The sequence below is a fragment of the Mobula birostris genome, chromosome 10 (genome assembly GCF_030028105.1).
Source record: "Mobula birostris isolate sMobBir1 chromosome 10, sMobBir1.hap1, whole genome shotgun sequence".
Classification (NCBI taxonomy): domain Eukaryota; kingdom Metazoa; phylum Chordata; class Chondrichthyes; order Myliobatiformes; family Myliobatidae; genus Mobula; species Mobula birostris.
The window spans coordinates 47,754,271-47,779,622 of NC_092379.1; the positions used below are offsets into that span (position 1 = coordinate 47,754,271).

General features: G+C 45.4%; 1 protein-coding gene across 1 annotated transcript; it reads right to left on the minus strand.

The window, feature by feature from the left end:
• Positions 1–11,301: 11,301 nt before the first annotated feature.
• Positions 11,302–24,421, minus strand: LOC140203666 (uncharacterized). Its single transcript, XM_072269714.1, has 2 exons — positions 24,354–24,421; positions 11,302–15,184 (listed from the first exon to the last, which is right to left on the minus strand). Exons 1-2 carry the CDS (start codon positions 24,419–24,421, stop codon positions 14,242–14,244), a joined length of 1,011 nt encoding a protein of 336 aa, XP_072125815.1. The 3' UTR covers positions 11,302–14,241.
• Positions 24,422–25,352: the final 931 nt, after the last annotated feature.

The window sequence follows — 25,352 nt, forward strand, 5'->3', positions numbered from 1 at the left end:
AACCTAAACTACAATTCTACACAATAGCGAAGCTGCACAATGTCCTTGAGAGGTTATGCTTTTTCTTAAGTGTTAGTTCTCTGGACAGTATATCAGGCTTTCCCAAGCGCAGACATGTAATGATCCTTAGAACAAGGAAGCACAGGCATAGTTTTTTTTCCATCCTGTCTACAAAGCACATTTCAGTCACACAATGTACATTAGTCGCAAATAAGTGATTACAGACTTTGAATTCACATACTAGAAAAAGGTCATTAACTCCTTCACGTTCGCCACAATGTCTCACTATTTTTCTTCCACAGAATGTGTGGGTTTTCTCTGGGATAGATGTACCAATGGCAGTCTCCTCTCACAGGTCAACACCCCCAGTACTAGGTTGAGCTTATTGTTTACCAGACTTCTGAAACAGACAGCCCTTGTCCTGTCATGGCAAGAGATCTTCAGTACGGCAGAGTATATTTACAATCTCAATGGGAATTGGTCACCAAAGGCAGAGGTGAACTGAAATTTTATTCAAGTTGGTTCTCAAAGCCTTTAAAGAGCGGTAATACCATCCCAAATTACAGAGTGCTCTCTAATTGGGAGCAGGGTTCCCAACTTTTTTTATGCCATGGCTCCCTAATATTAACCGAGAGGGAGGGAAGAATCAGGGCAGCATTGCAAATCTTTTAATTAATTTCTCAGCAGTACATAGAATCCTTGGCAGAAAGGTGGAAGCATTGCACAGCTTCCCAGAGTCTTACCTTTTATGTCTTTACATTGTGGTGATCTGAAACAGCATCTGTGCTGGTCAACCCACTGACAACTGGGCTGTTTGATCAGCCAAGTGCTTCTGGTGTTCTTTGTTTCTGTTTGAAATTTGCAGACTTCTGCGGTAGTGACCTACCTGCCCATACACCTGTTGTGCTGAAGGCCGCCAGTCTGTACCTCCTGCCTCAGCCTCAGCGGTTGCCTCCAAACTTTGAGGACTGAGCGTAAAGCAAATTATCCGAACCCCAGGGGATGGAATAGGGAAATTTTGTTTTAAAATATTCCAATGTTTTGTACATTGCATAAAAATAATATGAATAAAGGATCCTACCCAATTTCTGCAGAAAGAGTTGGTAAATGGATTAGTACAGATGGGCATCTGATAATTGGGCCAGAGGGTCTGTTCACAAGAATGATTCCAGGAATGAGGGGGTTATCATACGAGGAATGTAAAATCTGTGGGTAGAACTGAAAAAGCGTGTGCAAGCAAGGAGGCCTACAAACCTGACTCAGTTACACCAGTTCTGTCTGGAGGAATGGAACAAAATTCCAGCAACTTACTGTGAGAAGCTTGTGGAAAGCTACCCAAAACGTTTGACCCAAGTTAAACAATTTAAAGCCAATGCAACCAAATTGTCTTTAAATCTGTATGTAAACTTCCGACCCACTAGGAAAGTGATGAAAGAAATAAAAACAGAAATCATTCTGACTGCTATTATTCTGACATTTCATATTCTTAAAGTAGTGATCCTAACTGACCTAAGACAGGGAATGTTTTCTCGGGAATGTCAGGAATTGTGAAAAACTGAGCTTAAATGTATTTGGCTAAGGTGTATGTAAACTTCTGACTTCAACTGTGTGTGTGTGTGTGCGCGCGCGCGCGCGCACACACACACACATACTTTAATGTTTTTTCTCTTTTTATTATGTATTTCATTATTCTGCTATGGTAAAGTTAACAAATTCCACGACATATACGGGTGATATAAAATCTGGTTCTGAAGAGAAGCTTTTTCACTACAATTATTGTACAAGTGACCATAATAAACCATGGAGGGCTTGCAGCTGAGCTGAGGGGATGTTGTTATTTTACACAGTGGTAGGTGTCTGGAATATGCAGCCGGGGGTGTTGGCGGACGCAAATACCATAGTTACCTTAGAAAGGCATATGAATGGGCAGAGGCATTATGTAAGCAAATGGCACTATATCAGTTCGGTGGGCCGAAGGGCTTAGTCCTGTGCTGTTGCCAGGGACAACCGAGTACGTTGTCAATCACTCGGGCAAGTCACCGCCCCGTTCTGCTTCATTTCTCCGGTCAGGTCGGCTGCCACCTGACGCGTGCGCACTGGGTCGCCTCGCCGGCTAGAACATTGCGCACGCGCAGTCTGGCTGGCGGCGGCGCGGACAACCTTGGTAGAAACAGAGCGTTTAATGTTGGAGCAAGTCAGCTCAGGAGTGCGGATGGCAAAATCCGCAGGCAACTTCAAAGAGGGGATGAACGAATCAGCCAGTTCCGCCTCGCTGCCAGGGGCAACGTCCCCATCAGCACGCCACTGACGTCATCACCTGACACCAGGCGAATTGGGGCAATTACATTTACACCTCCAAACCCAGTGCCTAACTTTCCATCGGCTACGTGAACAGTCCATCTTCCGTTACCGTGGTAATGTTTCCCACATCTTTCTACACTGCATTAGTGTACTCGATTAGTTCCAAGGGTTTAGACGGGGCAGAGTTTGTTAAGTGTGGCCGGGACGGATTCCTGTCACAGTATGTGGACAGACCGACAAGGGGGACTGCCACACTAGATCTAGTATTAGGTAACGAACCAGGTCAGGTCACAGATCTCTCAGTGGGTGAGCATCTGGGGGACAGTGACCACCGCTCCCTGGCCTTCAGCATTATCATGGAAAAGGATAGAATCAGAGAGGACAGGAAAATGTTTAATTCGGGAAGAACAAATTATGAAGCTATAAGGCTAGAACTTGCGGGTGTGAATTGGGATGATGTTTTTGCAGGCAAATGTACTATGGACATGTGGTCGATGTTTAGAGATCTCTTGCAGGATATTAGGGATAAATTTGTCCCGGTGAGGAAGATAAAGAATGGTAGGGTGAAGGAACCATGGGTGACAAGTGAGGTGGAAAATCTAGTCAGGTGGAAGGAGGCAGCATACATGAGGTTTAGGAAGCAAGGATCAGATGGGTCTATTGAGGAATATAGGGTATCACGAAAGGAGCGTGAGAAGGGGCTGAGAAGAGCAAGAAGGGGGCGTGAGAAGGCCTTGGCGAGTAGGGTAAAGGAAAACCCCAAGGCATTCTTCAATTATGTGAAGAACAAAAGGATGACAGGAGTGAAGGTAGGACCGATTAGAGATAAAGGTGGGAAGATGTGCCTGGAGGCTGTGGAAGTGAGCAAGATCCTCAATGAATACTTCTCTTCGGTATTCACCAATGAGAGGGAACTTGATGACAGTGAGGACAATATGAGTGGGGTTGCTTTTCTGGAGCATGTTGATATTAAGGCAGAGGAGGTGTTGGAGTTACTAAAATACTTTAGGACTGATAAGTTCCCGGGGCCTGACGGAATATTCCCCAGGCTGCTCCACGAGGCGAGGGAAGAGATTGCTGAGCCTCTGGCTAGGATCTCTATGTCCTTGTTGTCTACGGGAATGGTACCGGATTGGAGGGAGGCCGATGTTGTCCCCTTGTTCAAAAAAGGTAGTAGGGATAGTCCGGGTAATTATAGACCAGTGAGCCTTACGTCTGTGGTGGGAAAGCTATTGGAAAAGATTCTTAGAGATGGGATCTGTGGGCATTTAGAGAATCATGGTCTGATCAGGGACAGTCAGCATTGCCTTGTGAAGGGCAGATCGTGTCTAACAAGCCTGACAGAGTTCGTTGAGGAGGTGACCAGGCATATAGATGAGGGTAGTGCAGTGGATGTGATCTATATGGATTTTAGTATATTGTCTTTATTCTTTGGAGCGTAGAAGGTTGAGGGGGGACTTGATAGATGTATTTAAAATTGTGAGTGGGATAGATAGAGTTGATGTGGATAGGCTTTTTCCATTGAGACTGGGGGAGATTCAAACAAGAGGACATGAGTTGAGAGTTAAAGGGCAAAAGTTTAGGGGTAACATGAGGGGGAACTTTTTTACTCAGAGAATGGTAGCTGTGTGGAACGAGCTTCCAGCAGAAGTGGTTGAGGCAGGTTCGATGTTGTCATTTAAAATTTAATTGGATAGATATATGGATAGGAAAGGAATGGAGGGTTATGGGCTGAGTGCAGGTTGGTGGGACTAGGTGAGAGTAAGAGTTTGGCACAGACTAGGAGGGCCGAGATGGCCTGTTTCTGTGCTGTAATTGTTATATGGTTATAGTAAGGCATTTGACAAGGTTCCACACGGTAGGCTTATTCATAAAGTCAGAAGGCGTGGGATCTAGGGAAGTTTGGCCAGGTGGATTCAGAATTGGCTTGCCTGCAGAAGGCAGAGGGTCGTGGTGGAGGGAGTACATTCGGATTGGAGGGTTGTGACTAATGGTGTCCCACAAGGATCGGTTCTGGGGCCTCTACTTTTCGTGATTTTTATTAACGACCTGGATGTGGGGGTAGAAGGATGGGTTGGCAAGTTTGCAGATGACACAAAGGCTGGTGGTGTTGTGGATAGTATAGAATATTGTCAAAGATTGCAGAGAGACATTGATAGGTTGCAGAAGTGGGCTGAGAAGTGGCAGATGGAGTTCAACCCAGAGAAGTGTGAGGTGGTATACTTTGGAAGGACAAACTCCAAGGCAGAGTAGAAAGTAAATGGCAGGATACTTGGTAGTTTGGAGGAGCAGAGGGATCTGGGGGTACATGTCCACAGATCCCTGAAAGTTGTCTCACAGGTAGATAGGGTAGTTAAGAAAGCTTATGGGTTGTTACCTTTCATAAGTCGAGGGATAGAGTTTAAGAGTCGCGATGTAATGATGCAGCTCTATAAAACTCTGGTTAGGCCACACTTGGGAGTACTGTGTCCAGTTCTGGTCGCCTCACTATAGGAAGGATGTGGAAGCATTGGAAAGGGTACAGAGGAGATTTACCAGGATGCTGCTTGGTTTAGAGAGTATGCATTATGATCAGAGATTAAGGGAGCTCGGGCTTTCCTCTTTGGAGAGAAGGAGGATGAGAGGAGACATGATAGAGGTGTACAAGATATTAAAAGGAATAGAAAGAGTGGATAGCCAGAGCCTCTTCCCCAGGGCACAACTGTTCAATACAAGGGGACATGGCTTTAAGGTAAGAGGTGGGAAGTTCAAGGAGGATATTCGAGGAAGGTTTTTTACTCAGAGAGTGGTTGGTGCGTGGAATACACTGCCTGAGTCAGTGGTGGAGGCAGATACACTAGTGAAGTTTAAGAGACTACTAGACAGGTATATGGAGGAATTTAAGGTGGGGGGGGGTTATATGGGAGGCAGGGTTTGAGGGTCAGCACAACAATGTGGGCCAAAAGGCCTGTACTGTGCTGTACTATTCTATGTTCTACATTGACGACTGCTTTGGTGCTGCTTCATGAGCTCATCAATTTAATCAACTTTGCCTCCAACTTCCAGTCTGCCCTCAAACTTACTTAGGGCACCTCCGACACCTCTCTCCCTTTTCTCGAGACAGATTATCGACAGATATATTTTATACACTTACAGACCCTCACAATGATTTCAACTGTACCTCTTCCCACCCTGTCCTTTTACTTCATTCTCTGTAAATTGGGAGACGGCTTTGTGTTGAGCACCTCTGCTTCATCGCCAAAAGCAGAATTTCTCGGGGGGGAGGGCGGGGGTAGCCATTTTAATTCCCATTCCCAGCAACACCTCAAACTATTCCATCTGTTAGCCTCCAAACTTATGGCATGAAAATCGATTTCTCCTTCTGGTTAAGTTTTTTTCCCTCCTCCTTCCCTCTTCTTATATTCCCCACTCTGGCCTCTTACCTCTTCCTATCTGCCTTTCACTTCCCCTCGAGCCCCCCCCCACCTTCTCTTTCTTCCATGGTCCACTGTTCTCTCCTATCAGATTCCTTCCTCTCCAGCCATTTACCTTTCCCATCACTTGGCTCTACCAATCACCTTTTAGCTAGCCTCCTTCCCCTCCCCATTTTATTTGTATCTTTCCCCTTCCTTTCAAGTTACGGAGAAGAATTTTGGCCTGAAACAACATTTCGGTAGTTGCTGCCAGGGTTCCTCCAGTATTTTTGTGTGTTGCTTTGGATTTCCAGCGTCTGCGGAATTTTCTATGTTAATTCTCCATAACTTCTTCCATCTCCAACGTTCAGAGTAAATTTATTATCAAAGTACATATATGTCACTATATACAACCCTGAGATTAATTTTCTTGTGGGCATTCACAGTAATTACAAGAAACACAATAGAATCAAAAAGACCATCCCTAACAGGATGACAACAAATTCCAAATACAAAAGAAATAACAATAATAGTAATAATAAATATTGAGAACATGAGACGAAGAGTCCTTATGTTGTAGGAAATTTCAATGATGGGAGCAAGTGAAGTTGAATGAAGTTATCTCCTCTGGTTGAAGAGCCTAACAATTGAGGGGTAATAAGTGTTCCTGAACCTTCGGATGGAAGCAGTGAGAAGACAGCATGTCCTGGGTGTTGGGGTTCCTTGATGATGGATGCTGCCCTCCTGCAAAAGCACTCCATGTAGATGTGCCCTGTGGTGGGGAAGGCCTTACCCGTGATGGACTGGGCCGTGTCCACTACTTTTTGTTGGCTTTTCCATTCAAGGGCATTGATGATTTCATACCAGGCCACAATGCAACCAATCAATATACTCTTCACCACACATCGATAGAAGTTTGTCAGTTTTAGATAACATGCTGAATCTTTGCAAACTGCTAAGAAAGTAGAAGCGGTCCTGTGCCTTCTTTGTAATGTTGCTTTTACAGCTGGACCTAGCACAGGTCCTCTGTAATGATAACACCAAGGAATTTAAAGTTGCTGACCCTCTCCACTTCTGATCCCCTGATGGGAACTGCCTCATGGACCTCTGGTTTCTTCCTCCTGAGGTCAGTATCAGCTCCTTGGTCTCGCTGACAGTGTGAGGTTGTTGTTGTGGCACCACTCAGCCAGATTTTCAGCTCCCTCCTATATGCTGATTCGTCACCACCTTTGATTCCGCCAATGACAGTGGTGTTGTCAGCAAATTTTAATTTAAATATGGCATTGGAATTGTGCTTAGCCACACAGTCATAAATGTAAAATGAGTAGAGCAGAGGACTATACACACAGCCCTGCAGTGCACACCCAAGCTGATGGAGATCTTGGAGGAGATGTTGCTGCCAATCCAAACTGACTGGGGTCTGCAAGTGAGGAAACTGAGGCTCACAGAAATCAGGTCAGAGACCCTTTATCGTCACTGGGAAGGAAGGAAACGAGGGAGGGAGGGAGGAGAAGGGGGGGAGAGGGCTGGGTGGTTGAGAGTATGAGTTTTAAATGGGACTGTCAGAGGTTCACAAAGAAGTGTGATACAGATGTGTTACAATAGGTTGCAGTGTACTGAAGGAGAGGGGTGAAACAGTGCTGAAATCACAGACGCGTCTGACAGCAAAGGCAGCCAGTTCTGATAGACAGGGACAATGAATGATAAAGTTTGCCAATGATACCACTGTTGTGGGCTGTTTCAAAGGTGGTGAGGAATCAGCATAGAGGAGGGAGAATGTTAGCAACTTTAAATTCCTGGGTGTTACTATTTCCAAGGACCTGTCCTGGACCCAGCATCTAAGTGCAACTGTGAAGAAAGCACAGCAGCGCCTCTACTTCCTTAGGAGCCTGTGGAAAGTCGGCATGACATCAATAACTTTGACAAACTTACATGGATGTGTAATGGAGAGTATATTGACTGGCTGCATTACGGCCTGTTATGGGAACACCAATGCCTTTTTATGGAAAATCCTACAAAAGGTAGTCGATTTGGCCCAGTACATCATGGGTAAAACCCTCCCAGCCATTGAGCACATCTACATGAAATGCTAACATAAGAAAGAGATCCTCACCACCCAGGCCATGTTCCTTTCTCATCGCTGCCATCAGGTATTGAATTGAACGATCTTTATTGTCATTATACATAGTTACAATGAATTGAAACTCTGTTTGGCTTCCTCTCAGGCAATTAAATATAGCAGTAGAAGGTACCAAACGTGTAAGAGCCTCAGGACTCACACCACCGGGTTCAAGAACAGTTACTACCCCTCAACCACCAAGCTCTTGAACAAAAAGACATAACTACTCACCTGCCCCAACATTGAGATGTTCCCACAACCAATGATCTCACTTTAAGGACTCTTTATCTTGTAATGTTTGTTATTTATTGCTTTTTATTTATATTTACACAGTTTGTTATCTTCTGCACGCTCGTTGATCTTTCATTGATAGTTGCTTTCTATAGATTTGCTGAGTATGCCTGCGGGAAAATGAATCTCAGGGTTATATGTGACATACATGTTCTCTGGTAATGAAATTTACTTTGAACTTCGATCAGAATGTTGCAAAGTGGCCTAATAGAAGAGGAGATGCCATTCTTCAAGTCTACATGGGTGTGATCTACAGACTCGAGATTCCGCAGAAGTTGGAAATCAGGTCTGTCAAACTAAATTTATTGTCAGAGTGTATACATCTTGTGTTAGTATATAGTGACATATACATGTCAGTATATACTACCTCGAGAAATGTTTGCAGGCACTTATGAAAAAATAAAGAAATACAATAGATCTTATTGGGGGGGGGGAAGAGTCTATACATAAAGACTGAGAACCAACCAATGTGCAAAAGAAGACAAATTGTGGAAATTAAAAAAAAATTAATAACGTCAGTTGTAGAGTCCTGAAAGTGATTCTGTAGGTTGTGAATAAGTTCAGAGTAGAGGGTGAGTTAAGTTATCCACACCGGTTCAGGAGCCTAAGGGTTGTAGAGTAATAATTGTTCTTATACCTATCTTCTGCCTGATGGTAGTAGGGAGAAGAGAGTGTGCCCAGATGGTGAGTGTCCTTGATGATGGATGCTGCTTCCTTTTGGCAACGCTCCTTGTAAACATGGTAAACAGTGGGGAGAAGTTGCCTGTAATGGATTGGACTGTGTCCACAACTTTCTGTAGACTTCTCAGTTCGTGAACATTGGTATTTCCATTCAGGGCTGTGATTTAACTGGTCAGGAGACTCTCCACTGTGCACCTATACAGGTTTGTCAAAGTTGTAGGTGACATTCCAAATCTATGTAAACCTGTAAGAAAGTGGAATCTTGAGGTAGTATATGGTGACATTTCCATACTTTGATAATAAATTTACTCTGACTGATCTTAAGGAGAACACAACATGGTGGAGGGGTTCGGCAAGCCACCACTTCTGGCCAAGACCTTAAGTCCTGATGAAACATCGACTATCCATTTCCCTCTGTAAATGCTGCCTGACATGTTGACTTCCTCCAGCATTTTCTAGGTGTGTGTTATGGTCTCGGTATTGTCGAACGTTGTATGTCTCAGTACAGATCAGAGTTCAGAGTTAGAGGCTGCTTTACCAATAGCTGCAAGCAGAGCACACGGCTGTTGCTCAATAGTACTTGGTCAACTCTCCCAGTCTCTCCTAACAGGGCAGTAAGCCCTTTTTCCAGTTGCTCCCACAGACTGCAGCCCAGGAAGTCAGAGGATAATTTAGCACAGGAACAGACCTTCTGGCCTAATTATCAGATGCCCGTCTGTACTAATCCACTTACCAACCCTTTCTGCAGAAATTGGTTAGGATCCTTTATTCATATTATTTTTATGCAATGTACAAAGCATTGGAATGTTTTAAAACAAAATCTCCCTACTCCATCCCTTAGGTTTAAGATAATTTGCTTTACGCTCAGTCCTCAAAGTTTGGAGGCAACCGCTGAGGCTGAGGCAGGAGGTACAGACTGGCGGCCTTCAGCACAACAGGTGTATGGGCAGGTAGGTCACTAGAGCAGAAGTCTGCAAATGTCAAACAGAAACAAAGAACACCAGATGCACTTGGCTGATCAAACAGCCCAGTTGTCAGTGGGTTGACCAGCACAGATGCTGTTTCAGATCACCACAATGTAAAGGCATAAAAGGTAAGACTCTGGGAAGCGGTGCAATGTTTCCACCTTTCTGCCAAGGATTCTATGTACTGCTGAGAAATTAATTAAAAGATTTGCAATGCTGCCCTCTCGGTTAATGTTAGGGAGCCACTACTTAAAAAATGTTGGGAACCCTGCTCCCAATCAGAGGGCATTCTGTGAGTTGGGATGGTGTTACATCTCTTTAAAGGCTTTGAGAAACACCTTGAATAAAATTTCAGTTCACCTCTGCCCTTGGTGACCAATTCCCATGGAGATTGTAAATATACTCTGCCGTACTGAAGATCTCTTGCCATAACAGGACAAGGGCTGTCTGTTTCAGGAGTCTGGTAAACAGTAAGCTCAACCTAGTACTGGGGGTGTTGACCTGTGAGAGGAGACTGCCATTGGTACATCTATCCCAGAGAAAACCCACACATTCTGTGGGACAAAAATAGTTAATAACCCGTGAGAGGAGACTGCCATTGGTACATCTATCCCAGAGAAAACCCACACATTCCACAGGGAGGATTACAGACTCCTGACAGAACAGCGCCAGAATTGAACTCCACACTCTGGAACACCCCGAGCTGTTAGTGTCACGACAACCCTGGCTACCGTTGGCAGTACACCTCCTGCGCTTTGAGGTGTACGCTGTAGAATATGGAAAGGCATAGATTGGTGCTACCTAGTAGACCAGATCTGAGTCATGATCTTATTTAATTGAGAGACATAGATTGGCCCAACAAGCCCACGCCACCCAATTATACCCATGTGACCAATTAACTTACCAACCCGTACGCCATTGGAATGTGGGAGGAAACTGGAGCACCTGGAGGAAACCTTGTGGTCACGGGGTGAACATACAAACTCCTTACTGACCAATGATAATTTCACCATTAGTGCCTGGTCTTCATTGAAAGGTGGCTCTCAAGTTGCAGAAAGTGGACCAGTTGTTCTTAGGTATGTTTTGGGGAGGGGAGGCATTGCAATACTGTACGGCAGGGTCAAGTTGTAGGTTACATCTGGTTTGCGGATGTGAAGCAGTAGGTTCATTGTCAATAAACACTGATGTTGACATGGAGCACAGTCTCTTAAATTTACCCGAGAAATATGAGCAGGTGCAGGCAATGTTCCCCTTCAAGTAACTGTGCCTGATCTTCTACCTTGATGACACTATGCCGAAACCCCCAATCTCCAGAAATATACCTGTTTCTCTGTTGAACAGCCACAACTCTACAAAGCAGAGGATTCCAGAGACTTGTTTCCCCCCACCCAGACCCCCGTGAACAATATTTCAGTTCACCTCTGCCCTTAGTGACCAATTCCCATTGAGACTGTGACCCCTAGTTTTAGACTCAGCAACCTGGGAAAGTGTCCTCGTAGCCACCAGCCAGTCAACCCTGTGGGAAATTTGTAAGTTTCAATGAGATACTTGATTCAAAGTCAAAGCTGAGTTTATTTTCATCTGCACAATTACATGTATGTACAGATAGACTGGAAGACTTGCTTATTGCAGCATCACAGACTCATAGCAAGCAAGTATGTCACTGCAATACAAGCCTAGTTTACACACCTTCTGATCACACAGCAAACTTTGGAACTGGTCCAGTGAATCTTTACTGCACCCCTCCTTCACTAAGTGTACCCCAAGGTAGACACCTGAACTGCCCGGTCTCAAAGATCTATACGAATGCAGTCAGTCATCTTTACACTTGCACTCAAAAATGCCAACATGCCATTTTCTTTCCATGCAGGCATCAATCACATTATAATCTCCTGCCATGACAGTCAGGAGTGTCTTTTCTCAGCAGTCCGGTAAACGATACGGCTCAGTTTTAGCCGCCACTGGGCCATTTAGCCTGCCAGTGTATTTTTAGAAGCTAAACACACTCATCGTCAGACGAGTTCATTCACCTTAATGACAGAGACTAGTTTCACAGTGAAGGAAATGTCATTTGTACGTTCTCATTTTGTGCTAAAGTTGTACAAGACATTGGTGAGGCCTAATCTGTGCAGTTCTGGTCACCTGATTACAGAAAGGGTATCAGTAAGATTGAAAGAGTGCAGAGCTAAATGTACAGGGATGTTGCCAGGACTTGAGGTTCTGAATTATATGGAAAGGTTGAAGAACAGAACTTTTCCAGAGAACATAGACTGATGGGAGATTTGATAGAGGTATACAAAATTAAGAGGGGTATCAACAGGATAAATACAACCAGGCTTTTTCCTACTGAAGTTGGGCAAGTCCAGAGCTATAGGTTAACAGTGAAAGGTGAAATATTTAAGGGGAACCTGAGGGGATACTCCTTAACTCTAGAGGGTGGTGAGAGTGTGGATCGAGCTGCCAGTGGAACATGGGGGGAGGGGGTGGTTCTGATGCAGGTTGAAGTTCAACAAGTAAGCCAGATGTGGCTAAGTAAATGGAGGGGAAGGGGATGAGGCCTCTGGTCCAGTTGTAGGTTGATGGGACTAGGCAGAATAGTTTGGCAGAGACTAGATGGGCAGAAAGGCCTGTTGCAGTGCTCTATGACTGGGTCACTGAGCTAAAACCACTCATCTTAAAGATTTCACCTGAAACCCTGAGGCTGGCTCTAGAATGAAGGGAAGGTAGTTTGCAGTTTCTCACTTGTCCTCTGGATCGATTCGCCAATACCAGAATCAGGCTTCTTATCACCGGCACATGACATGAAATTTGTTAACGTTAATATTCCGGATTGGTTAATGGCCAATAACAGAAAGGGAATAAAGAAGTAATTTTCACATTGGAATCTGTGATGTTTACCCACTGTTCACAATCCACTTTAACCATTTGGATTGGGGGAGGGTGTGGTCAGTATTATCCATCCAGTGGTATAAAGCCAGGAGCTGGAGTGTGGAACACAGGAGGATGCAGACGTTTCATGGGCTGGTGGCATGGAAATGATAGGTGGTGCTCAATGCAGAAACGTTTCAGCTAATCCTCTTTGGCAGGAAATAAGGAAAGGTAGTGTAACAAATACAAACTGCTGGGGGAGCTCAGCGAGTCAACTAGTGTCTATGGAGAGGAATAAACAGATGACATTTTTGGGCTAAGATGCTTTATCAAGACTGGAAAGGAAGAAATGTACAGTATTTTTAAATGCTAAGATCCTGAAAAGTGCTGCTGCTTAGAATAACCTAGATGTCCTTGTATATGACTTATTCAAACTTAATACTGGAGGAAAATGGTTTTGGCCCTTTACTGCAATGGGATGAGTTTGGGAGTCCTGTCTACTGTGTCTGATTTCCTGATCCAAGAAAAGACGTGTGCACAGTGCATAGAGTGCATTGAAGGTTGACCAGTTTGACTCCCGGGACAGAGATTGTGTTGTGCAAGAGCTTAAGAATAGAAAATAAATATATTTTAGAAAAAATGAAGAAACTCCTTAATATGCATAAATTCATACAGCATGTCCCAAGATTCCTGCAAATCCAGAGCAATACACACAAAATACAGGAGGAACATCCAAAACTGGATAAATTATTTATACCTATCCAAATGTCCTTTAAATGTTGTTCACCCTCTGCGTGACGTGGTCCCTCAGGTCCTGTTTAAATCTTTCCCTCTCAGCATTAATCCATAAACACAAGATGCTGGAACTCCAGAACAACACACACAAAATGCTGGAGGAGCTCAGCAGGTCAGGCAGCTTCGACGGAGCGGAAGAAGCAGTCAACACTTTGGGCCGAGACCCTCCACCAGGAATGATCAGGACCCGTACTTCCAATGCTGGTTAATGACGCACCACCATGAGGTCCAACCCAAAGGAGTGATTGATATTTAGAGAGGATGGTTTTAATTTACATTTTTATGGTCAGACTGTATTGGCTATTGACAGTGTCCGTTACCAGCATCGAGACCCCTGCCAGACCCCACAGGCTGTTCCCGTTGAATGGGTCTATCAGACAGAGGGTATGAATGGACCAGCTAGGTTTTCCTCAACAGGCAGCGGAGGGGAATGTTCTGTCAGCAGCCTATGAGGGCCTCATTTACTGAATCCATCACAGATCCTTACAGCAGGAAAACAGGCCCTTTGTCTCAATGAGTCCGTGCTCACCATCAACCACCCATTTACACACCAGTGCTGTATTAATTGTATTTAAAAAAAATTATTCTCACGTTCCCATCAACTCTATCCCACATTAACCAACACGACAGGGCAATTTGCACTGGACAATTAACCTATCTACCAGCACATCTGTAGGACGTTGGGGGTGAGGGGTGGTGGAACACACATCCAGCCACAGGGCAAGCTCCATACCAAGGGCTGTGACCAAATCTGGACCTTGGGCACTGCCAGGCAGTTCTACCACCCTCGCTACACTGGCGGTAGGGATAGACAGGGTGGCTAATGGAGTCACATGTGGACCCGCTGATGCCTCAGTAGGTTGGAGGAGTAGGCAAAGCCCTTCCCGCACCTGGAGCAGGTGAAAGGGCGTTCACCGGTGTGGACCCGCCGGTGTTTCACTAGGGTGGAGGAGTGGCGGAATCTCTTGGTGCAGAGCGGGCAGCGGAAGGGGCGCTCGTCCGTGTGCACCCGCTGGTGCCTCAGCAGATCCTCTGACCTCTTAAAGCTCTTGCTGCAGCTGTCACACCGGTAGGGCCGCTCGTCGGTGTGGACGCGCTGGTGGCTGACGAGGTGGGAAGAGCGGGAGAAGCCCCGGCCGCACTCGATGCAGGCGAAGGGCCGCTCGCCTGTGTGGACGCGCAGGTGGGTGAGCAGGTTAGAGGACTGGGCAAAGCCACGGCTGCAAACGGAGCAGGTGAACGGCCGCTCTTTGGTGTGGACCCGCTGGTGCCGCAGCAGGTTGGACGACTGGCTGAACCTTCGGCCGCAGTGGGAGCAGCCAAAGGGCCTGTCCCCCACGTGGATTCGCCGGTGGACCTTCAGCTCATTGGAGTTCTTGAATCTCTTGCCACAGTTCGGGCAGTGGAACGGTCTCTCGTCAGTGTGGGCATACTGGTGCCGGAAGAGGTGCGAGGAGTGCATAAACCCCTTCCTGCACACGCAGCACTCAAACATGGTATCCCCACTGTGCACGCTCTGGTGTGTCAGCAAGGAGGAAGACAGCGTGAAACGCTTTCCACATACAGAGCATGGGAATGGCCTCTCCCCGGTGTGCGTGCGCTGATGAGTTTCCAGCTGAGATGGGTAATTGAAGCGTTTCCCACAGTCCCCGCACTTGCAGGGTCTCTCTGTGCTGCAGAGTTGTTCCCGGAATTTCTCCACTCCGGAAGAATGGCTGAATCCTTTTCCACAAATACGACACTCTTGCAGCCTCCCTGTGAAACCTCTCAGGCTGCGTTACTGGCTGAAGTTTATTCCACAGTTACTGCACCTGGAAATTTTCACTCTGAGTAGGGCTCAGTCTCGGTAATCGCTGAAACGTTTTCCCATCGATTGCACAGACAAACAATTTTCTTTGCACGTTGAGAGGCTGGTAATCCACAGATCCCGATGAGTCGAGTGACTCCTAATAAAATGCTAACTTTGCGATCCCACCTTTGCAAATCCACTTCTACAGTCCTATCAAAGGAGTTTACACAAATGATCACTTTATATTACAGGATAAAAATTCAGAACAATCCTTTAACAGCCATTTTTGCACCCTTTGCTCTCCCACTTCAGGAATGTACCCCATTCCCCAATCCACCTGTTTAAACATATTCTAGCTACATCTTCACCACTGGGAGCCTATTCTACTGCTGACCATAAGATAGCAGAGCAGAATTAGGTTATTCAACCCATCGAGTCTGTTCCACCATTCAATCACACTGGATATTTTTCCAACCCCATTCTCCTGCCTTCTCCCCATAACTCTTAACCCATTACCAATCAATATCTGCCTTAATAACTTGGCTTCCACAGCCCTCTGTGGCAATAAGTACAAGATTTACTTCCTTCTGGCTGAAGAAATTCTGTCCTAAAGTGACATCCTATTCTGAGGCTGTGCGCCCTGCTTCTACACTCTCCAACTAATGGAACTTCCTCCCCACATCCACTCTCAGTATCCAGTAGGTTTAATAAGATCCCCCACCCCTCAGATGGAGTACGTGCATAACGCAATGTGGTTCCATGATGGAAATCTCCCCTCCATTCTGCATTGGCCAATTCCAACCACTCCTCGGTGTTGAATGGCTCCCCTTTTCGCCTTTCAGGATGGTAACCATCTCACATCCCCGTCACTGGATCCTTCCTGCTGGTTGCGGGACCGAATCTCCAACTTCACCCAGACCCCCGCTCAGAATCTGGTCCTGGGCCTCCCCGCAAACTCGACTGACTGCACCCCACCGCCCTCCTCGCACAGAATATTTAAATTCACACCAATACTCACAAAGATTAGCACGTTTGCTGCTAAATCACAGCCAACACTTCCCTCCACAAACTTTATATTTACACATTCAAGAAACTTTGTTTTTGTTTTGTTTATAATCTCTGCAACCGGACAAAGGACAGCGGATCAACGCCGGAAGGTCCCCCAAGCGGCAGGAAGTCAAGACTTTCCGGGCCTTGTGATTGGTGAACGTTCGAGAGGGCGCCGGAAGCTATCCCCCAAGTTATTGGTCAGGACCCACGTCCATCATCCGCATTGTCTTGGACAGAAGGAAAGAATGTCAGAAAGGCTGTAGCCTGTTCAGACAGTTTGTCTGCATTATCCTCTATCAAATCAAGAAAATGAGAAAGTAGGTAGAATATTTTATTGGAAAATCTGTGTAAGTTATATACACTGACCGAAAATGGGGTAGAAGTAAGCTTTCTTTGGGTTCCTGCTCATTGTGGAGTGAAGGGTAATGAAAAGGTGGATAGTATAGCTAAACAATTGCTCAAATCGTCTATAATAGATGTCCAGATCCCTCTAAGCAAAGCGGAAGTCAAGAGCATTATTAAAACAAGTATTGAGGAGACATGGCAGAAGCACTGGGATGAGACTGAAACAGGGAGACAACTGTACAAAATACAGAGGCAAGTCAGATGCAAAAGATTGTCAAGTGGACTTAGATAGAAGTGATTATCAGTCGTTTAAGAATTGGACACACAAGTCTTAATTACACATTACCTAAAACAGGGAAACAGCCAACTGGATTGTGTGAATACTGTAATCAACCAGAAACAGTTGAACATGTATTGATAAAGTGTTAGAAGTACCAAAGAGAAAGAGTGAAGATAAAAGGAGTGCTTAAAATAAACAAAAAAAAACTTCTGTGGGTATGGATGATATTTTAAGTGGGATTTCAAGAGAAATACAGACCTATATCATGAAGTATCTGAAAGACTGGTTTATTATATATATAGGCATCTGTTAGTCTCATGAGACCATGGATTTGCGCCTTGGAAAGTTTCCAGGGTGCAGGCCTGGGCAAGGTTGTATGGAAGACTGGCAGTTCCCATGCTGCAAGTCTCCCCTCTCTGCGCTACCGATATTGCCCAAGGGAAAGGCATTAGGACCCATACAGCTTGGCACCGGTGTTGTCGCAATGTGTAGTTAAATGCCTTGCTCAAGGACACTACACGCTGCCTCAGCCAAGGCTCAAACTAGCAACCTTCAGATCACTAGACGAACGCCTTAACCACTTGGCCATGCGCTTGCATGATTTATATAGAACATAGGGAATGCAATTCTTTTCCCTCCTGTTTATCAAATGATCCACACTCCAGTCTAGCAGGTGGTGGTAAAGCACCTTAAAGCTGGTTTGCCAACCGCCATAAAACAACGCAAGAGGAAGTAGGAGGGCCACAGCTGGCCAGTTGAGAGTAATGGAATCCTGCATCGCCAATTGAGAGGTTGGGAAAGTATTCATTGTAAAGGTTAATTCAGTGCCTCGTATTAAGACAGAGGGGCTTGCAGTGAATAATTGCATCGTTGCCAATTCTGAATAGCTGTCCACAAAACTAAGGGACATCCAGAGATGTCAGGGCACTGACAGCTGTCTTTGAAGTGTGGGTATGAGGACACATGTGCGGCGCCTTAGCTGGGCCATGGAGTGGGTGGGGCTTCCTAACCCTGGCTGACCTCCTGGACTTTGACCTTTCAAAGAGGCTCAGGTTTCAGTAATCATCAATGATAGGTTCACAGGACACGGGTACGTCCAAGGAATATGGACAGCGCTCTGCAAGTCACCGCCCTTCAGTCCATCAGTCCGATATTGGCAATATCAGAGATTTAACAACTGCAAGCAGTCATTCAAATGTTTTTTGCCCTCTCTGCTCACAGTTGCAGTAAAATGTATAATTTACGTTGCAAAGTTTATGCTTCTGAATGTTTTGTATTTGATGCTATGGGCCTGTGATGCTACTGCAAATGATTTTCATTTGCCTAGGTGTACTAAAATGCATGTGACAACAAATTCGACTTTGATCTTGCACTTTTCCAATTCTAATGACCAGTTCTTTGTCTGATACGTTGAGTTATGCTGCTTGACTAGCAGAGTGCTTGCAATACGCTGTCGTATTGTTTATGGTTAAGATGGACATAGTTAATTGTGCCTGAGTTTTAGTTGTAGTTTAGTGCTCCACAGCTAATTTTTAAATGCTGTACGGATTTTTGCATTTTTCACATTGTTTTGTAGGTCCCACTCAGGACTCAAAGCATGAATCTTTCCTCAACTCCCCTCTCATGCTCCCTCAATGAACTTACAACACAGGTGGAACAGGGGATGAGGTCCTGTAGAATGAGTATAGGAAGTTAGATGGAGGAGCAGTGACCTCCGGATGACTCCTTGCTAGTAAGGTCAGAAGTAGAAGCATAGGCCAGGTGAACTGCTGCCTGGGAAGCTGGTTCAGGAGGCAGGGATTGAGGTTCTTGGACTATTCAGATCTTCTCTGGGGTATAGGCAGTCTACAAGAGGGAAGGGATGCACTTGATCTAGAGAGGGACCAATACCCTTGCAAGGAAAGTTGCTAATGCTACATGGTAGGGTTTAAAGTAGATTAGCTGGAGGGTGGGACTCTGAGGAGGAGCAAGTCAGGGGATAAAGCAAGAGTGAGTTTAGCAGTCAGGACAGATGGGGCAGGGAAGGAAATACTCAGTTAAACTACAGTAATTTCATTGCACCAAGGTTTAACAGGTAAATCCGATGAACTCAGGGCGTGGATTGGCTGTGAGAGCTGAAAGTGCAGCTGGACTGGCAGCTCAATATTCCAGAATACAGATGCTTCTGGCATGTCAGAGGTAGAGGCAAGTGAGTGAGGGGGGTGGGGAGAGATGTTTTTGATAAGGTGTAACAGTCATACTCAGACACCAGTGATTCTGCAGATGCTCGACAGCTGGAGCAAAGCACACCAAATGCTGGAGGAACCTAGCCGGTCAGGTAGTATGTGTGGAGGGAAATGAACAGCTGACAATTTGAGCTGAGACCCAAACTGTTGACTGTTCTTTTCCCTCCACATGTACTGCTTGACCAGCTAAGTTCCTCCAACATTCTGTAGGTGTGTTGTACAGCAGTACTTACAGCTAACATTCTTATAGAATTGTCTGGGGGGGCCTTATGGGTAGAACTTTAATGAGAGGGGAAGGTCACTCTAGTGGGGTTGTATTATAGAGACCTCCAATACGCAGTAAGAACATAAGGAGCCCATATGTAGAGAAATTGCTCATTGTTGAAAGAATAATAGTGTTGTATTAGTAGGAGATATACATTTCCCCAGTTTTGACTGAACTTTCCTGAGAATGAGTGTCTGGAGGGTGGGATTTGTGAAGTGTCTCCAGCAAAGTTTCCTGAGTTGAGAGGGTGCAATACTGGACCGTCTCTTATGGAAGGACACAGGGCAAATACTGAAAGTAGCAGTCAGGGTGCACTCTTGTTTTGGTGAGAGGGCACGAGATGGATCTGGCAGGTAAGGTAAAGGAAAATGCCAAGACGTTCTGTAGCTGTATGTAGGGTTAAAGTAGCCAGGGAGAAAATAGATTCCTCCAGTCATCTATATATCTAGCCACATGAGATGAGCGGGATTTTCAACAAATATATCTCCTTGGTATTCACTGAGAAGAAAATTGTGGTTGCTCAAGAGGTAATGTGGTGATGTTTTGGAGGTCATATTAGCAGGGAGGAGGTGTTTGCCGTGTGGATAAATCCCTGGACCTGATAGTGTGCATCCTCAGACTTTGTGAGAAGCCAGACAAGAAATTGCTTCATTGTTAGCCGTTGGTGAAGTTCCCATACAAAGGTGGCTGATGTTCTTCTGTTGGGTAGCAAGAACAAGATAGGAAGGTACAGACCTCTCAGCCTGCTGTTACTAGTGGGCAAATTACTGGAGCGATTTCTGAGAAACATGATCTAACAGCATTTAGGTAGATGGAGCCTGTTTAGGCTTTGCGTATGGAAAGTTGTACTTGATGAATTTTTTTTTGAAGAGGTAACCAAAAAGGTAGATGAGGGAAGGGTAGTGGATGCTGTCTATTTGAAGTTTAGTAAGGCCTTTGACAGGATCCCACTGCAGCCTGGTCTGGAAGGTTGGGTCCCATGGAATCCAGCGAGAGCTACTTATGTGGATTCATCATGGGCTCGGAGTGCTGGTTGGAGGTTGTTGCTCTGTGTGGAGAGTGGTGACTGGAATGGCGAGCCACAGGGATCAGTGTTGGAACCCTTGTTATTCATTATGTATCGAAATTATTTCCATGTGAATGTACAAGGCTTGATCAGCAAGTTTGCAGATGATATAAAATTAGGACATGTTGTTGATAGTGAAGGTGGTTATTGTAGGTTACAAGGGAATCTTGATGAGTTATGGAATTAGCAAAAATATTTCGATCTAAATGAGCGTAGGTGTTGCATTTTAGAAAGTCAGACCACAGAAAGCCACATGCAACAAAGGCTGACAGTGCATGAGAACATCTGCAGTGCATGAGAACAAATCTTGCAAATAACGAACAGTAAACAAATAATATACAGAAGGTGAACTGCAGAGTCCTGAAATATTTATGAGGATGTTGCCAATATTGTTTAAATAAGAAAAGGATGTTACCAGGGCTAGAGGGCCTGAGCTACAGGGAAATGTTGGCCAGGCTAGGTTTTTATTCCTTGCAGCACAGCTGAATGAAGGGTGACCTTGTAGGGCAGGGGTTCACCAAACTTTTTAATGATATGGACTCCTGTTATAGAGGCTGATAAAATCACGAGGGGCACAGATAAGGTGGATGGTAACATTTGACTAGTTCAAGATTAGGGGGCATAGATCTAGGAGGAGAGGGTAAATGTTTTCATATGCACAGTGATGGGTATATTGAAGAAACTGTCAGAGCAAGTAGCTGAGGCAGATATGATTGTATCGTTTAAGAAGCACTTGGATTGGTACTGTACATCTATGGTCGAGCGTTAGAGGGATTTGGGCTGAATGCAGGAACTTAGTACAAGATGGGTAGGCACTACGGTTGGCGTGGATTTGGCCCGAAGGACGTGTATTATTCTATGATTCTAAGGGTAAAGGTTGGGGAGAAAAGGCACTAGTTTAAAAGAAAAGAATCAGAGAAAATAATGGTAACGTACCAATATTCACCCCCTCCCTCCAATAAGACGAGGATCTGTTTCATAAGGTTTTGAAAGATGGAGATAGTTGATGCAATAGTTTTTTTTATTTAGTGATTTAGCACGAAGTAAGCCCTCTAGGGCACACTGCCCCAGCAACCCCTGACAACACTAACCACGGGACAATTTACAATGACCAATTAACCTACCAACTAGTAGGTCTTTGGACTGTGGCTGCAAACCAGTGAAGACCCACACAATCTACAGGGAGAACGTACAAACTCCTTACAGAATGGCTGGAACGCCGAAGCCCCTGAACTGTTACAGTGGTGTGCTGGCCGCTATGTTACTGTGGCTCCATCTCGTGAATGGAAGTAACAAAGTATTTCCATCTTTACGAGCAGATAAACTCAAGGTTCTTCGAAGAATGCTGGGAAAACAGTCAGAGGCTAAAAAGGAGGTAGAGACAAGGTAATGGCAGCCTGGCAACATCCAGAGCGACAGAACAGCAGAGGGAAATTAATCATTCAGGAATATGAAGGATGATCTGAAACAAGGCAAGGAACTGCTGAGGACAAAGGAGGAACAGCAAGTCCTCTGCCTGGGTCTGGAGGTAGATAGAAGGACAATGGGGGCAAGCCCCAGAATGAGGAGGAAAGAGAAAAGAGCATGTCTGAGGCACCAGGTCAAATGAGTAAGAATGAGCGGTACATTCCAAAGAACACAACATTGCTAACACCCATGACTGTGTGGCCAAGTACAGCTCCAACACCAGATTCAAGTTTGCTTGATGACACCACTGTGGTGGCCCGTATCAAGGCTTGTGATGAATCCGCTTACGGGGGGGAGGTGGGGGGGGAGGTTGAACACTTGGCCGAGTGGTGTAATAACAATATTCTCTCACACAATGTCAATAAGAGCAAGGAACTGATGGTAGACCAGGAGAGGAAAACCAGAGGTCCATGAGTCAGTAATCAGAGGATCAGAGGTGGAGTGGGTCAGTATCTTTAAATTCCTGTGTGTCATTATCGCAAAGGACCTGTCCTGGACCCATCATATAAACATTATTGTGAAGAAAGCACGACAGTGCCTCTACTTCCTCAGGAGTCTGCAGAGATCCAGCAGATCATCAGAAACCTTGGCGAACTTCTATAGATGTGTGGTGGAAAGTGTGCTGACTGGATGCGTTACGGCCTGGTATGGGGACACCAATGCCTTTGAGTGGAAAATCCTTCAAAAGGCCGTGGATTTGGCCCAGTACATCACGGGTAAAGTTCTCCCAACTATTGAGCACATCTACATGAAGCAGCTACAGCCTCGTCAAAGATCCTCACCACCCAGGTCGTGTTCTTTTCTCGCTGCTGCCATCAGGTAGAAGGTACAGGAGCCTCAGGATTCACACCACCAGGTTCAAGAACAGTTACTACCCCTCAACCATCAGACTCCTGAACAAAAGGGGATAGCTACACTTGTTTTAGGACTATTATCTTGTTGTTTCCTACTTGTTAATTTTTGTTTTTTATTTATATTCGCATTTGCACAATTTACAGTTAACAGTTCCTGATGTTTACAGTAACTGTTCGATAGATTATGTCTGCAGAAAAAGAATCTGAGGGTTGTATGTGGTGACATGTATGTACTCTGATAATAATTTTTACTTCGAACTTTTGAGCTTTGATATAAATCAGCCTTACAAGATGAATAAGAAACCAGCAGCTTTTTAAATGATGGTTCTCTATTCATTTACTGAAATACAGTGCAGAATCAGCTCTTCTGGCCCTTGGAGCCAGGCTGCCCAGCAATCCCCCAATTTAATACTAGCCCAATCACGGGAAATTTTACAATGACCAATTAACCCACATCCAGTATGTCTTCTTGAGTGTGGGAGGAAACCCACTTGGTCATGGGGAGAATGTACAGGCAGCAGTGCGAATTGGACCCAGGTCACTGGTACTGTAAATTGTTGTGCTAACCAGCTCGCTACCGTGCTGTTGTTAAAGGTCCCATCTCTAAAACAAAAATTATTGTGGGAATGTCTCAAGGTAAAGCTGACTGAAACAAACAGTAATGGGCGTAGGTTAATTGGTCACTGTAGATTGCCTCTAGTGGTTGAATCTGCGGGAACTGATGGGAGTACAGTAGGTTCGGTAGATTGCCTCGAGTGTGTAGACAGCGGTTGAATCCGGGGATATTGAAGTGAGTCGGATCCGTGTAGATGATGGTCGGCACAGACCCAGTGGGTGAAATGCCCTGTCTCTGTATAGAGTATATAAACGGCTCAGCATTTACAAAAACATAGACACGAGGAAATCTGCAGATGCTGCAAATTCAAGCAACACACACAAAAAATGGTGGTGGAACGCAGCAGGCCAGGCAGCATCTCTAGGAAGAGGTACAGTCGACGTTTCGGGCCGAGACCCTTTGTCAGGACTAACTGAAGGAAGAGCTAGTAAGAGATTTGAAAGTAGGAGGGGGAGAACAGAAATGATCGGAGAAGACAGGAGGGGAGGGATGGATCTAAGAGCTGGACAGGTGATAGGCAAAAGGGATACCACACTGGAGAAGGGAGAGGATCATGGGATCATATCCAAAAACATATTCCCTTTGTTTCAGATTTTCAGCATCCACACTATTTTTCTGCCCCTCTTGGAACTGAAAATTTCAGTTGCTTTGCAGTACCTGTAGGCTTGCTGCACAGGTATCAATGTGAGAAAACACAGTTCCCTCTTCCTTTAAAAAAGATCCCTATCGGTTTCCCCCTATCACCCGCCAGCCCCATTCCCACTTAACACCCCCTTTACTACTAGCTTCACCGACCCATTCATTCCTCCCTTATCTGGTTCCATTGCCGCCTTCTGTCACCCGGTTCCACCCCTCAGCCCAGCCCGTTCTATTGACTCTTTCCCCTCTGTATTCTCAATCCTGACCCATTGCTGAGCTCCTCCGGCCCCTTTCACTCCAGATTCCAGCATCTGAAATCTTACCAAGCACTTTGCGCCTGCGCACTTGTGGCCATTAAATATACATAGGCCGCCTTCTGCCGCACTGTGCATTCTGGGTAGTAACATCGCCATTCTGGCGATTTGAAGGTGGGTTCGTGGGAGAGGGCGGATCGAGAAATAGAGCTGGGTACCGGAAACCTGTATGTCATGTCCTGTCACTGTCCTGGAGCGGATCGCCATTTTATATTTTAAGCAGGGTTTGTAGTTGAGAAATCGTTTCGAATCACCTTTACTCCATTTTCCGAAGATGAATGCATCAAATTGTTTACCATAACATTCTCGGCTACACAAATCACAATATTTAAGACAGCGGCTTCATGGCGCCGGGAGATTTGATTGACGTCTACGGTCAGCCAATCAAAGTGTGAGGAGCCGGCTGGCGGCTGACTGGGTGAGGTCTTTCCACCAATCGGTGCACAGGAAGGATGGGATTTGCAGGTGTCCAACTCAGGACAAGAGAGACGGGGCTGGTTCAGGATCAGGAGATACTGGCAGTGGCTGGGATGTTTTGAAAAATCTCCCAATCAGGAACCAAGTGAGTAAAAAAAATGTATTTAACAGGGGTTTAATTATAATTTAAAGTATCTTGAGGGAGAGCTGAAGTTTCTTGGGTGAACGGTTACAGATGATGAGATCACTGTTGGGATTGCAAATTTAATCATTGGGGAAAAGCATTTAGAAATAATGATGTCTCTTTCTCTGCGCCCTTCAGCAACCCAAAGGGTTCTATACCTATTTGTTCACAACATTATGGTGACAAGCTGTTTATAACGCCCAGAAACTTATGGACAATCTGTGCTCTTTGGTCAGCCCGAAACTTGATGATCTACCAGCACATGGAGAGGTCCGTGGGAGAATGCTGCCGACTGGCACACTCTCGGCTGCAGGAGTACGTGCTGAGGGACGCACTGAAACTTGGTGCAGCCACCGCAAGGGCCCGGTGGGGAAGGACCACAGTATAGGTTTCTCCACCCGTGGGAGTGGGAGGGGTCGGTGGGCGAGG